A 16,308-nucleotide genomic window follows, 5' to 3' on the forward strand; every position below is an offset into this window, starting at 1 on the left:
TTCTGGCAGACACAGCTAATGTTGGTGTCTCTTTCACTCACAGCCAAGACAACAGCTTTCTACACGTGACCCCAAAGCTGGTGGGATCTTCTCTGTTCACACCCTGTGCACACCACCACGCAATGAGAGCACCCTTTCCCGTGGAGCCTGAACTCTGACGTTTTTTCCCACACTGGGAGCCAGGAGGTAGATCTGGATGGGCATGCAAGGTTAGCTAGTAGTGATGGGGGGAAGGTGGGGCCACTTTTAGAGTTCATCCTATAGGAGCAACCCCACCCATACTTTGTATTACACAGTGCAAGCAGCCCAGGAATACATCAATGGTTTGCTTGATCTGACTTAACCTTTAATCTCGATGCAACCTAAATGGCCATCTGGAAGGAAGTGAGATCCACCCATCCTGGTGCATTCAGAAACTCCCACCAATTGGAGAGGAGATGATAAAGAGAAAAACACCCAAGTCACATTCTCCCAGACAAGACTGACCACTGACAAGACTTGCACCTCGAGGGGCAAGACTAAACTGGGATGATGGCCTATGGGTCCACTCCCTGTGTCTGGCTAAAGATGAAGTGGAAAACCGAAGGACATCAACCCACTTTCTTTACTTTCTCTCTGGGTAAAGCATGATTTAAAGATTCTATCTGTGTCTCCACTTATTGGCTGACTCTCAGTGACAGGTGGCATGAGTTGCTTTGGCATTCCAGTTACAGGAAGGCCACACTGTGGTTATACTCTGTTTTATTTTTTAAAAAACTGTGTTGGCCCAGTTTTGAGGCTCAGGCTAGAGTTTGCCCAGTTCTCTTTATTAAGTGCCTGATTAACTCCCCACTCCAGCTTATTATGTTACAGCTCTGGTCTCTCAGCCCCAGGGCAGGTATCAGACAATGGTAGGCGGCAGTCCCTAAGCTCTGGAGCCTGGCAAATTACAGGGAGCCCCAGGAAACCCCATGACTTGGGGCATGTGAGCTAGCTGTTGTCTTGACTCCTGAGTATGGTCCTTCCTCGTCTCCCTTTGTTCACAATTGTCTATTTTCATGGCAAACCTATTCTGCCATCAAAACACTGCACCACACTGATGGGGGAGGCCCTTCTGTATAAATGTATCTCTTATTGGTTGATGAATAAAACGCTGTTTGACCAATAGAGTCAGGGAGATAGGCGGGGCGAGGAGATGAGGAGAATGCTGGGAAGAGAGGCAGAGAGGTTCTGCAAAGGAGACCCCCAGGTAGAGACGGGGAGGAGAGGATGCACCAGGTGTTCTCTGGTAGGATAAGGCCATATAGAAATACATAGATTAGTAGTCATGGGTTAATAATTAAGACAGAGCTAGCCAATGCAAAGCCCTAGCCACTGGCCAACAATTTTATAACTAATATAGCATCCGTGTGTTTATTTGGGGCTTAAACGGTGGTGGGACAAGAAACTCCAGCAACAAAATGGCACCAACATACAGGGTGAAATTTTCCACGTAAAACCTGACAAAACTTTTAAAGGGATTCTAAATAAAGGAACAGCCAGTAACACCACACGACTCTACAGAGAGCCTTACCATCAGTCTGGGGACAACGGAAGTCTACTGCTTGGAGTCTCCCTGAGGATGATCCCTGTTGGCCAAAGCATAATGTGTACAGAGCTGTCGATGATGCTACCCCAGTATGGCTGGCTATGTGGAACCTTCTAGAAGCTATTATTGAAGATGGCTTGATGCTTCATGGATGAAGGTTCTTAGAGGTGGGTGGGTTGATCCAAGGCCCCACTGTCAATCTCTTCCTATGGCCTGTGTGGAGTGGAAACGTTCTCATTTCCTAATGATGGCACTGTTTGTGAGAATGGCCCCTCTATTTTGGGACAACAGGAGGATTGGGGTCATCTTTGCCTCCTATTTGGAAGTCAGAAAAATGACCTTCACTCCTCCATCTCTACCTGGACAGACAAAGGAGATCCCAGGTCATCAAGCTCCTGTTTTCTGAGTGCTATGGCCTTCAGGTCTTGACTGTGCACCAGAATCACAGAGATGGTAAAATTTCTCCAAGCCTCCCTTTCCTTACCTCAAGGGTGAGTGTAACATGACAGCTTCTGATGGGGCCTCTATTTTCCTGTCAGACAAACACATTGTTTGCCTACAAGTAAGATAAGGAGAGGAAGGGGCTTAGAGAAGCCTCCTCAGAACTTAGAATCCCACATGAAAGGGGTGGGCCATTGAAGGAGTAGGGAGAGAGGCACTGGTTTTTTATTTTTAAATACTAAGTTGCATTAATACTTACATAAACTATTTAGCCAAGTCCACAATAAGTGCTGGTCATCTTTGCTGCTAAGCCACAGTCAAGACCTTAAGGATATTGGCAATCTTGAAAGCAGATGTCTATAAACTAGGAGTTGACAGTGAGTGTCTTCCATGAATGAGAAGCAAGTGTCAAGGGGAGGGAACCAGGGTGGAACTGGATCCAGGCAAAAGTCCCAGGCACCTATGCCTCTGATACTGAGCTACCACAATGCTACACTCTAAGTTTATATGTTATGCATAATAAATATATTATGAGTCTTTGGCAGTATGAAATTGTTAATTCCATTCCAAGCCTGTCATTTTCCACTTAGATTCAAGAAGATCTCTCTCTCTCTCTCTCTCTCTCTCTCTCTCTCTCTCTCTCTCTCTCTCTGTGTGTGTGTGTGTGTTGTGGTATTTCTATGTTTTCCAGACTGGCCTTGAACTTGCAATCTCTTGCCTTAGCCTCAGGTGCTTTTGGGGTTGCAGGGGCATGACACTGCATACTGCTACACTGCCCTCATTAGTTTTGGTCAGGGACAACTGGCCATTGCAGTGGCCCCGAACACAGGGAGGCTCCTGCCTCTCTACATGTGGACCCAGTCTCTTTGCCCTCCATCCCTTCTGACCACAAAGTACTATTAAAGCCGGGCTTAGTATCAACTGTCCAGGTGCCTGATTGCAGTGGTATTTTTGCAGGGCTGACAACAGAAGACATCCTGGAAGGAGAACAATGCCCACTGTATGGAGTGGGCGTGGCCAGGCACATTTGTGTGCAAGTCAACAGGGGCAGAGAGATTTGACTCCTCACATCAGGGTTTGGTTCCATGGCTGACTGCAGTATATCAAGCTGCCTCTAACACTACTCATAGCTTATCAAAATGCATGAGAGTTGCCCATATCAGTTTTAATATTCTATAGCCTAGCCTATTCATTAGACAAAGAGAAGTCCACAATGAGCTTCCATCAACACCACCACTCAACCAAAACAGATGTCCTCAAAAGACCCAGCCAATGGGAAAAGCAAAGGGAACCAGCCAAACTACTCCATCTGAGATTTACTGTTGAATTTTTTCACCAGACTCATTTCTCAATCTTCATTAATCTGGTCCAGAATTGTTTACAGTCTGGGCACATAAGCAGATCATCAGGAACTCCTGGACTCTGCAGTTGGATTTCCATCTTAAACCCGAGAGCCTTAAGGCTGTTTGCTTTTACATCCAAGTTCATATTCGAGCAAGAACATTCAGCTAAAGGGCCATTTGGAAGATTTGGGGGAGTTGTTCCTGAACTGTTACAGATCACGCTCTCTAGAAGCTAATTGGGAGAGGCGTTTGAGTGGGGGAGAGGCTGCTAAACACATTAGTGACATTCGGGAAGCTCTGGGTTTCTTGACAGAGTGCAGCCTCACAGCGTAATATGCATCGGAGACTTTCCTCAAATAGCCTTAATTGGATTTTGATGTCCTGGCGACTGTGAAGATTATTTTTAAATCAAATTGGTGCATTAGAATTACATTTAGTTTTAATTAAGTTGATGCATTTGCCAAGCAGTAATGTACTTAGAGAATGGAAATGAGACACCAGGGGAGTCTTCTTCTGCCCCCTTTCTGTTCCTCCTTTCCTATTTTACATAGGGTGCACACAGCTGCCAAGGTGAAGGGCATTCAAGTGGGTCCAACGGTGAGTGCAGGTCTCTCGCAGGTGGTCAATGCAGAAACAGGAAACTGGAGCTCTCTCTCTCTCTCTCTCTCTCTCTCTCTCTCTCTCTTTCTCTCTCTCTGTGTGTGTAGGTCAGAAGGCAACCTTGGGTGTTGTTCCTCGGCAACTGTTTACCTTTGTTTTTTGAAACAGGATTTCTCACTGGCATGGAAGTTGCTTAGTCAGCTGTGTGTACCTCCTCAGGGCTGGGATTACAAACACATACTACATGCTCTGCTCTTGTTTTTACATGGGGTTTGGGCATTGAGCTCATGTCCTCATGCCTAGGAAGTAAACAGTCTGCTTGAGTCTGCCTTTGACCAATGGCAATTATGATTGCTTTCAAATCTGGAATACAACTGGAATCCAGATGAGCATGTAACCAGAGATTTCCAGGCAGGATTTGATTTAAGGTGGAGGTCTGTGGTGTCCACAGAAACTTCTACTTTAATAACATTCTCTATGGAATTCTTATGGTTTACAACCAATGGCTTTGCTCTTCCAGACAACTTTCTCCTTTAAAATATTGTTGGCTTGGACAACCTCATAGCTTTACTAAAGGAACTCCACTGAATGCTGGGAATCCGTTTCATAAAAGTTGTAGAAATCTTATGACAATGCAATTGTTATTGCCCATAGAAATGCAAGAGAGTTGTTCCTGGCACAATCTAGTTGGATACCTCATGAATTCTGGCTGTGCTTGCACTGAGTTGAAATTCCCATCAACAGTCCTCATTGTCTTTGTAAACATGATGCACTGGGCTCCCTCTGAACTAGGTGCAATATATTTTCCATCCTCTTGTATATTAGTGCATCAAAGAATAATTTGGATATATGCTTATTGCATATTGGTATGAGAAATCACAGTCTGATCGTCACTGTAAAATTTCTATATCTAGAGCACTATGTCATGAGCTCAGCCTGCATACCACAGGCTCTGGGCTCAGGCCTCAAACCTAGGTTTATTGGAGAGTAATGTGCTGGGGATACATTACTATATTTTCTGAGCTCAATGTCCAACAAGAAATGGAGGGTGATAGAAGATGGGTACAGGTGTGCAGGGTTAGGAAGGAAGGCAGGCTTCCAGTGTTCTGCAGCATGGTGGGTAACTGTGGTCAGCAACAGTTAACTTTATGACACTTTTTATGTTTAAAAATAGTCACTAGAGATGACTTCCAACATTCTCAACACAGAAATGATAAATCTTTAGGGGGACAGGTGTGACTGTTAGCCTGATTCAATCAATATACACTATACACATTTACTAAACTACCATATAGCATCTTACAAACACATGAAACTATGTCAATAAAGAATAAAATTAAGGCTGGGGAGAGAGCTTAATTGGTCAGGGACTGAGCTTGGTTCCCAGAGAGCATGTTAAAAAAACAAAGCAGAGCTTGGTGGTGCACACTTGTAATCCCCGTGCTGGTGTGGTGGAAACAAGGGGATTATTATGGCTCGCTGGCTACCCAGCCCAGCCAATTGGTGAGTTCCGGCCAGAGTGAGACCTTGTCACAAGAAATAAAAATAAACATAAAGGCAGGCAGCTCCTGAGAAACGATACTCAGAGCTATTCTCTGCCCTTCACAGGTACATGAGCATATATGTATATGGCTCACACCTCTGCACACATGGTATTCACACATGCACACATATCCATATACACAGTTTAAAAAAAAACTACTTAGATCCTCAGATTTTTCAGAGAGGACACTGACCAACATCTACGTAGGGTGTAAAGAACAGGTAGGACCAAAGCCAATGTGTTCAGCCTCCCTGGGCTCCAGGCCCAGCCTCTGCTTTCTACCCACATTCTTAATAAGGGCCCTCCTTCCCAGCTTCCCAGAAGGCAGAGAACACAAGTGGTGTCACTGGCAAAGAAGCCAGCACCGTGTGCCTCTGCCCCAGACTTTCAAGACCTGCTCTGTAATTGGGTTGGCATTTGGCCCCTGCTTGGTGCTTCTTACTGAATTTCTCTAGTTCTGGAGCTTAAGTTTTTCCTTTACCCCAACTCTCACAAGCAAAGTTCTGCAAGCCGAGTGCTGATGCTGCCTCCTTGTAGAACCTGCCTTGAAGGCCCAAGACTGTTTGGGTGTCCTTCTAGGGTGTGTTGTAGCACCCCAACAGTGTCCGAAGGCCAGCACCTCACACTGAGTTGTAACTTCTGTCTGCGCTTCACATGCCTCCCAGCACTGTGACCCCTTGAGCTCAAACGGGACAGCTCCTTGAGAATATACCCTGGAAAAAGCCATGTATAGGTTACAGTCACTTTCAACTCAGTGTCGAACTCAGAAGAGAAAATTCAGAAGTGATGAATTCAGGCTACCCATCTCCAGGGTTCTGGCAAATAGTGGCTAGCCAGACTCATGCTTGTTTGCTCTCATCCAGACACTAGCTAACCAGACACACAATTGTTCTCATCCAGATACTGGCTAACCAGACTCATGCTTGTTTGCTTTCATGTAGACACTAGTTAACCAGACACACAATTGCTCTCATCCAGATACTAGCTAACCAGACTCACGCTTGTTTGCTCTCATTCAGACACTGGCTAACCAGACACACAGTTGCTCTCATTCAGACACTAGTTAACCAGACACACAGTTGCTCTCATTCAGACACTAGTTAACCAGACACACAGTTGCTCTCATTCAGACACTAGTTAACCAGACACACAGTTGCTCTCATTCAGACACTACCAGACACACAATTGCTCTCATTCAGACACTAGATAAGTAGACACACTGTTGCTCTCATCCAGACACTAGTTAACCAGACACACTGTTGCTTCCATTCAGACACTAGATAACAAGACACAGTTGCTTCCATTCAAACACTAGATAACTAGACACACTATTGCTTCCATTCAAGTACTAGCTAACCAGACTCATGATTGCTTGCTCTCATTCACACTCACCCACGGAATGTCAGAGACTTGACGTTTCAAGGAGCCTGGTGATTCACAATTCTAAACCCTTATTTGGTGTAAAAGAGATGTGTTTTTCTCTGGAACTCTTTCTCCGTTTAGGTGTTCTGTCATGCACAGTCATTAATTTATATCTTCCTTAGAACAAAATAATATTGAAAAAGCAATTCCTTTTTTTTTGCCTGTCTTGGATCCCAAGCCTTTCTCATCCTGGACCTGCCATTTCTTTTCCCCATCTGAAGAAAAATGGCCATTATCATATAAATCTGTTTGAAGAGAGCTAATAAAAATGAAAATGACTTAGATGTGGAAAGCCAAAGTGGATTCTTTAAAATAGACACTACGTGGTCACAGAAATATGAATTTGACCCTTTCACTCTTTTGTTTACTCTCCACCCTTTTCTTCAGAGTTTCTGAATACTTTGTGTGTACTTGGTCATTTATATTTCTTGATGATTTAAATACATCTCTTGATGATTTACATATAGGTTATTTCTATTGTTTAACATGCCTTGGTGTGAATAAGAAGAAATGACTTCAAGCCTTTGTTTTGCAAACTTCTCATGCTCCTAGCAGTAGAGATACTGGGGCTAGTTGCATTGTGAATGTTGAAGGTAGAGTTTCCCAAGGGCGTTTACAGGGAAAGCAGATATAACTAGATAGTTCCAGAATTGTATGACTATAAGTTGAGGTAAATTCTCTGAAAGAAATAATCCAGATAGAGCCACCAGGAGAGAATCCCCCACAATCAAGGGTTGCTGAGGTAGGACCAAGAGGATGAAGAAAGTCAAGAGGTAAACAGGCGTATGTATGCACATGCAAGCATGTGTGCACATTCATGCATGTGTGTGTATGTATGTATTCACGTATGTCTGTGTGTCTGAGTGTCTGTGTATGTGTATATGTGTGTGAGTGATGGAGGGTAAGTAAGATAACACAGACTACAGAAAGGAACGATCCCCTGTCAAATGGGCCTATGGTCCTTTTGTGGAAGGGAAAAGGGACTGGAAATAAAACAGAGGCCAGCAGGGATGAAACTGTGCAAGTTCTGAGTCTCCACAAATAAGGTCTTAAATCCAAAGACAATGGAGGACACCAGGACTTTGAAGCCAATCTCCTTTGAGGCATCTCCTACAAGTTCAGGGGTAAAGACTCAGACAGCTTGTGTGGCTTCTCCAGACATGTGGGGGTCATATAACTGCATGAGTGACTTGCCTGGGACTCACACCTAGGCCAAGAGGTGCTACACTGCATTTGTAAGCATCTAGTAAACTTGTGCTGTCTTCTCTGTCCCTCTTCCTCCTCTCCTCCATCCCTCTACTCTGAAAATAAAAAATCTACCTTTGGAGGTCTTTGGAGTTGGACACAGTGACACATGTCTATAATCCCAGCACCCATGGGCCAAGGCAGCAAGATCCCGAGTTTGAGGTCAGTCTGGGCTACAGAGTGAGACAGCAATAAAATAGAACAACACAACAAAATAGAACAATACAGAACCGATGTAGTATGGGATTAAAATGGTAAAGTTTCTACAGTGTGTTGTCTATTGTTACCTTTTGTGACTGACCACCTCATCCTAGAAGCCCAACTTGATTGTTCTCATTTTCAAAATGATGGAGCTGAAGTTCATGGTGAGACTTTGTGCTCTGTGGTTGGGTGAGAAGCAGGGTAGGGAACCCTTCCTCCTGACTCATGGGTTTAGTTAGGTGCACCTATCCATGCTCCACCCATGGTGAACAGTACCGGGGCGGGGGGGGGGTCACAAAGTTGGAACACAGAGACCAGGCAGCACCCTGACGACAATCTGGACACATGTGAGGGGACAGGTATACTAGGTTTTAGACCAGTGAGTAGAGAATGAATATTGAGTACATTCTGGACATGGGGCTCAGGGAAACCTCTCAGACTGGAGGCCAGGGGACACGGGCTGCATTCTCCATGGGGACAGCCCTTTGGAGAGGCAGTGACAGGGGGATGCCCTGATCCAGTAATTGTGGGTGTCAGGAGGAAGGTAAGTTAAGATGGAGGACCATGGAGAAGCCTGCATCGCTGGCCTCTGGTAGGCAAAGCTTTCCCTGTTACCAGGCAAATCGCTAAGGTATCTACTGAAGCCATGACTTATCTGACTCTTGATGGCTGGCTTTGACATTTGGGCTTTTCTTGTTCCCCAATTCACATTCCCAACGTTCCTTATATGTTACTCCTTTGCTTTCTTTCCCAAGGAAGGTACCCAGAAAGCTGCCCAGGGTAGGTATGCAGGCAGATAAGAATAGTATCTTATCAAAATGATTTTTCCACTTATGGCTCGAGGAGGAAAAGATAATTCACAAAGTCTTAACTCATTCAAGGAATTATACCCAATCCTCTTGGTATTGCCTTGAATATGCTAAGCAAGCTCTTGGCTTTTAAAAATGGGAACCTGAAATGCCTTGGTTTAAAAAAAATGTTAAGTAAATAAAAAAATAAATAAAAGTAAGTGTGATTTATCACTTCAATCTTGCAGCCTACAAAATGCAGGCATTTCACTCCTGGGAATGAATAGCTCTGCTTGCCTGCAAGCAGATTGTAAATGTTGGAGTCGTGACCAGACATCTTGGCTTTTAATGGCCTGCAACCAACAAAAAATAAACACACAGACTTACAACAGCCAGCACAAAGCCAGCCATCCTTCAATGTCCCTGGTAACATTCAGTATTGCTCTGCAATTGCTGTTAACATTTCAGGGAATTCAGAATACGAGTCTAACAAAGCAGTGGGGCCAGCACCATAGGGAGCCTTTTCATCTTAAATTTATTTTTGGTGTGTGTCTGTAGGGACACATGTATGTGCATGGGTATGTTGTGGAGGCCAGAGATTGTCCTGAGGAACTATCCACCTTGAATCTTGAGGTAGTATCTCTCACTGGCCTGGAACTTTCTGAGTAGACTAAGCTGGCTATGGAGTCCCAAGGTCTATCCATTTCTGTCTCCTAAGCTCTGGGGTTACAAGCTTGTGCCACCACGTCTCCTTGTCCTCTTCTTCCTCTAAGCAGGTTCTGGGGAATTGAACTCAGGTCCCTATGCTTGCAAGCAAACACTTTACCAATTGAGCCATCTCTAGTACTCCACTATAAATTCTACACACCCAAATGGCAATCTCAAGGAACTCAGTACATTGCACTCTTGCCATTCTCATAGTCAACTGTGAACCGTTGCCTGAAGGTCCCATAGCACAACGCCAGCGAGGCAATGACTCAAGTATTTGGACTGTCCCTGAAGAAACAGAGACCACCTGAAGAATGCCACACCCTCTCCCAGCATTCTAGGACAAATCAGGCAATGCTTACATGCCTGACAGTGAGTTCATCCTGGCAAGTTTACCAAGTGGAGGAGAAAACTCAGAACCACTGTGGCAGTGGTGTAGGGTGGAGAATAAAGTCAAAATCAGCACAAAGAAACCAGACTGGAGCACCTCTGTGCCAAGGCTGACATGAGCATACACAAAGAAATTGAAAAAGCGAAGCATGCCATACATGAAGGACCCGGCAAAGGTGCCAGTCTGCCAGGCACGGGTTCCATGGAACCTCCTCCCCAAGCTTTGGTTCAATACTTCCTTGAAGGTAGTGGTTTTTGTTTCCTTTTTCTGCAACATATTCTCTCTGCCACTATGTGTCCCTGTCCAACTTATTGTTTGGTGACACAAACACCTAGGAACCCCAGAGGATGCCCTTCAGGCTCCAGTCCTCGCCCATGACAGTATCCACATGTCATTATATGAAGCAAAATGAGAGGCCAGATGCAAACCCTGACACAGCTCTAAGAAGGTCCTAGTGTCACTCAGAGGCACACTCAAACCAAGCTGACCTTAGGCAGGAGGCAGGAGGCAGGAGATTGACCCTGAATGTTGTAGCTCAACTCTTCCATCAATACTAACTTGGGGATTAAAATAAACCCTTTGATTATCTATTAGATCCCATTGCATGTCAACCACATTCGATACTTAACCTGCATGGAAACACTCATGTCCCATGGGCCGTGGATCAAAGAAGTGCTTTGCAAAGTGTGGTCCCCAGGCCAGCACACCTTCTGGCTTCCCCACAGACCAGCTGAATAACACAGTTGGGACAGAACCTAGTAAGTAGCTCACATGTTAGCCCCATGGATGGGGGAGGATGCATAAAGATATCTACAAGTCACTGTTTTAGTGATTCCCATGGGATTGTTGGTGGTGGTGTTAGTAGTAGTAGTAGTATAATGTAATGGTGTAACCTTATTTATTTATTTTTTTTGTGTGTGTATGTGTGTGTGGTGAATGTGGGTGCTTGTATATGTGTGTATGTGTGTGTGTATGTATGTATACATATGTGTGTGTGCATGACTGTGTGTATGTGTGTGCATATGAGTATGTATGTGTGCATATGTGAGTGTATGTACCTGAGCATGTGTGCACATGCACATACATGTATGTAGTGTATATATGTCTGCATGTATGTGTGTATATGTGTGTATGCATGATTGTGAATGTGTGTGACACAGTGCACATGTGGAGGTCAGAAGACTAGCCTTGGGAGTTAGTCCTCTCCTTTTATCACAGATCTGGGCTTGAACTCAGATCAGAAAGCTTACTTTTACTTTCTGAGCCACCTCACTGTCCATGCCTTTTTTCTTTTTTACATAGAAAAATAATAACCACTTTAACATTGTCTTTCATTAATTTAATTTTAACTTTATATATATATATTTTTTACCTCATTTCCAAGTCTTCATTCTCTTGGGGTACAAATCTGTACAAGGCAACGTAGGTGTTCATCTGTAATGGGTCTTTAGAAAGAGGCCCCTGCCAGAGAAGATACAAAAGATAGAGCGGAATTGAGAGAGGAAGAAAATGGACATGAAGAAATAGCTGCCGTGAGTGTCGGTGTACAGCTCTCAGGAGTCAAAACTGATGGCCGTTACTAAGGCTTCTTGCACAACCTTAGCTTTCTATTTATTTACTGATTGATTGGTTGAGACAGGGTCTCTCCACATAGCCCTGGTTGTCTTGGAACTCATTATGTAGACCAGGCTGGCATTGAACTCACAAAGATCTGCCTGCCTCTGCCTTCTGAGTGCTGGGATTAAAGGCATGTACCACCACACCCAGCTCCTTAGCTTACTTTGAATTTTGGAGTTATACTCCTCTATAAGCTATTGAAATGCTTGAAATGTGTCAGAAAGGTGATTTTTTTTTTGCAATAGTTCTTAATGAAAAATGTCAGAAATGGGAATATTTTCTTCCTATTTTTTCCATTTTAAGTGTGTGTGTGTGTGTGCGTGCGTGCGTGCGTGCGTGCGTGCGTGCGTGTGTGTGTGTGTGTGTGTGTGTGTGTGTGTGTGTGTGTGTGTGTGCGTGTGCGTGCAGGCTTATGTTAGGACTCATCCTAATCTCTCTTCTACCGTATTCATTGAGGCAGGATCTCTCAATAAAACCAGGGCTTGCAGATATAGCTAGTTTCTCTTGTCAGCTTTCTCTGCAGATTCCCTGTTTTTATCTTCTGAGGCTGGAATTACAAGTGAGCCTCCACGCCCACCTGGCTTTTATGTGGGCAGTAGGGATCTGAGCCCTGGTCTTTAGGACTGTGTGGTAAGAACTTTAACTACCAGAGCCACCTCCTCTGCCCCAAGTGAGAACATTTTCTCTGAAAAAAAGAAAGACATATGAACAGGCATAAAATAGATTTGCTTCCCTAAATAGACATTTATAAAAGGATTTATTCGTTATAGATGGTTGTGAGGGACCTCATATGTTTGCCAGGAGCTGAACCTGGGTCTTCTGAAAGTGTGATGTGAGGGCAATTTTTATGTCAACTTGACACAAGGTAGAGTCATTGGAGAAGAAGGAGCCTCGGTTGAGAAAATGTCTCTTTAAGATCTGGCTGCAGCACATTTTCTTAATTAGTGATGGGTGTGGGAGAGCTCCGCCCACTGTGGGTGGTGCTGTCCCTGGGCAAGTGGTCCTGGGTTCAGACTGAGCGAGCCATGAGGAGCAAGCCAGTAAGCAGCACCCCTCTATGGCCTCTGCATCAGCTCCTGCCTGCAGGTTCCGGTCCCTCTGAGTTCCTATCCCGACTTTCTTCCATGATGAACAGTGATGTGGAAGTAAGGTCAGCCATATAAACCCTTTCGTCTCCAAGTTGCTTTGGTTATGGTGGTGTATCACAGCAACAGTAACCCTAACTTAAACAGAAATTGGTACCAGGTTAGTGAGGTATGGCTGTGACAGACCTGACCACGTATTTTTGGGAGGATTGTGGAAGGAATTTCAAACTTTGGTTTGGAAAAGCCATTGAGTGTTCAAAGCTTGGCAAGCTGTTCTGTGGGGGATTGGAAGACAAGAATGCTGAGAGCAGTGCAGATGATGGAGGCCTGGCTTGTTTCAGAGGGAAGTTTGAGGGAGTCCTTTAATGACTCTATGAGGGCCATTTGCTATTATGAGTTAATCTGTGTTTCTTGTTAGCCGGGCCTGAAGAATCAGCTGGGATGAGCAAGATACCAGGACCACTGCCCGAAAACCTTGGTGGTTAGCTGGAGCTGAGGAATCTGTGGTGGTTAAGAAGACCCGCATCAATGAGGCAAAGTCTTCTGGGAAGTGTTTCCTCAGAGTCAGAACATACCAGCTGCATTCCAGAGGCTGCCAAGATTGCACCCCATGCTGGTGTTTGCACTTGGTAGTGTAAGAATCACTCAGGTGGTGTTGGCTTTGAAGGCGTGAAGGGCTCATGGAGAGCAGCTGAGGCTTGGCGCTATGGCAGGGTTGGAGTCCCTGAAGAGGGACCAGTAGAGGCTACTGGTGAAAGTGCAGCCCAGCTGTCCAAGAGACCCCAGCAGTTTGGAGATGCCATTAACATGAGATGGCTGAGAGAAGCAGGTGTGCAGTGGAGCTGGCCTGAGCCCAGGAGACAAGGTATGTGTGCTGAGGAGGGAAGAGCCAGAGAAGTGACCCAAGCACTTTGGAGGAGTCTGGAAGATGGTGAGTGAATCCCAGATATTGGACACTGGATTATTTACACTGTTGGGGTTTGGTTTTGCTTCATTCAGATTGTGACTGTATTCTGGTTCTTCCCTCCTGAAGTAAAAAAAGTATTTAGCTTAATTTTGACTTTTACAGGATCCCACAGAGGAGATTTTGAACTTTTAAAAGAGATTTTAGATTTTTAAAGAGACTGAATTTTTTTTTTGTTTTATAGATTCTTTGTGAATATCAGAGACTGAATATTTTAAAGGGGGTGAACTTGTATTGTGTTTGAACTTGTAGATTGTGGGACTTTTAAAGTTATTTATGTTTTTAGTGTGAGATCTTGGGGGTGAATTAGAAAGGGAAGGTTGTGACTTAATGGTGATGTGTTTGTGTCAAGTTGACAAGGAGTCATTTGTGCTGGCTAGTTTTATGTCATCTTGACACGCTAGAGTCATTGGAGAAAAGGAACCTCAATTCAGAAGATGCGTAGGATCAGGCTGTGGGCAAGCCTGTAGGATATTAGTGATTAATGGGGGGGGGAGGGCCTGGCCTATTATGGATGGGGCTACCCTTGGACAAGTGGTTCTGGGTTCTATAAGACAGCAGGCTAAGCAAACCATGGAATTTTATCACAGAAATAGCAATCCTAACTAGGACAGGCAAGAGATGCTCCCAATCACTGAGCCATTTTTCGGAGTCCCTAACACTGACTTCTTATTGGTTGGCTGAAAGTTGGTATATGATACATCAAAGAGACCATGGACATTTGTATGACAATCAGTTCATTTGTGGTGAGGAAAAAAAGCATAGATTTTTGGCAGTGGACTGGAAGCTATGTCACAGTACCACAATCTACTGGCTTTCAAATACTGCAAATATTATAATAAAAGTTGCCAAAATTTTGATAGCCTACAGGCTGTCTGATATTTTATTATTTGTACTAACATAACTGAACTTCATCACAACCCTGTTAGATAGTTTTACTCTAGTCCTCAATTTATTATACTATAAAGGAGTCCTGTAGTGTCATATAAATATAAGCTGTTACCACTGACCAAAAAATTGCAATGCTATAGAAACATCTATATTTTATAACCTACAAGCTAAAATGATATATTACATATATACAATTACATAATGCTTGAGTACATTATATAATAGAATAAATATATTCTATTTATGAATTTAAAACATAAGACTTGTACAAAACTATATTGTAGCCTTTTGAACCCTGCAATTATTTTTTCACACTAATTTATTGGTGTGTGTAGCATGTATATTCCAAAGTATACATGTGGAGGTCAGAGGGCAATTGTGGGTTTCAGAGACTGAACTCAGGTCAGCCGGCTTGGCAGCAAGCACCTTCACCCACCAAACCACTGCACAGGCCTTTCATTCCGCTATAATTTAAGGCTTGTATATGGGCACAATATTGCTTGAATCTATTGTAATTATATGTGTATATAAATGGTCATATCTAATATAACAATACATGCATGCATAGCATACAGTGTAGTCATAATATGATTTTGTGATTAACACATTGTAGAGTATGTCTTAACTTATAGTAACATGTGGCAGAAAATTGTTCATGTCATTAATACTGTGTTTATCCTTTTCACCTTTTATATGCTGTGCTTTTCTATTCATGGTATTTATTATATGGTGTCACATCTCATCATACGATGTCACATTTTATTATATGATGCCACGTCATGCCTCACTGGCACTTATTGTCAAACATGTTACATTTTTTCCCCAAATAATTTTAAAAAAGAATTTGACATGAAACTATGCCTCCCCTCATGGATTTTGTGACCCACTTGGGTGATGATTGGCAGTTTGATCCAGGAACTCTCACCTGGTCTGCGGTCTGTGATGTCTACATACCTGGTGGTTTATGGTCTTTACTTGGTCTCTGAAGTCATCGGTGCCATTCTCTGGATATGTAAACACTGAGGGAGGAAAGAGAACACAGGCATGTTGTGTGGCTGGTAGCCATGTTTGGGGACATGCACGATGGGGACAGTTTTGATTATTTCCTGAACTGGAGCTTATCACTGGCTGCTTCCCGCCCAGCCCCTTCTTTACCTTTCTACCTCATTCTTCTTTCAGAGATGTTTTCCCTGCCTCCTCATGCAGCATCCTTCCAACCCCAGTTGTCACCCCACCATCTGTGTGTACTCAGTGATGCATCCCCACCATCACTGGCCAGGTGTGTGTCTGAAACTCTCGATTGGGAGTGCCCTTTCAGAGGCAGAGGCATGATCACCGTGTGGAATCACTTGAGAAGACAATTTGGTTCTTTCAAGTAACCTTTCTGAAACACCAGGATTTTTACATTCAATATCGTGATGCTCTTAATGCTATCTTAAAGCATTAGCTTTAAACTTCAGAACATTCCCCTGATTGATTACTTCCAGTGTACTGAGGCCACT

At 43.9% G+C, this 16,308-nt stretch overlaps 1 protein-coding gene across 2 annotated transcripts in view; it reads right to left on the reverse strand.

Annotated features, from left to right (window-relative positions):
* Stac (SH3 and cysteine rich domain) overlaps nt 1–16,308 on the reverse strand; it is a 125,102-nt gene that overhangs the window by 13,816 nt on the left and 94,978 nt on the right. For both annotated transcript variants that reach the window (XM_035444611.1, XM_027414743.2), the window contains 2 exons: nt 15,761–15,825; nt 11,622–11,710 (listed from right to left, as the gene is read on the reverse strand). In XM_035444611.1, the coding sequence (XP_035300502.1) occupies nt 11,622–11,710; nt 15,761–15,825 (154 nt within the window). The remainder of the gene's footprint in view (nt 1–11,621; nt 11,711–15,760; nt 15,826–16,308) is intronic.

The sequence above is a fragment of the Cricetulus griseus genome, chromosome 4 (genome assembly GCF_003668045.3).
Source record: "Cricetulus griseus strain 17A/GY chromosome 4, alternate assembly CriGri-PICRH-1.0, whole genome shotgun sequence".
Classification (NCBI taxonomy): Eukaryota; Metazoa; Chordata; class Mammalia; order Rodentia; family Cricetidae; genus Cricetulus; species Cricetulus griseus.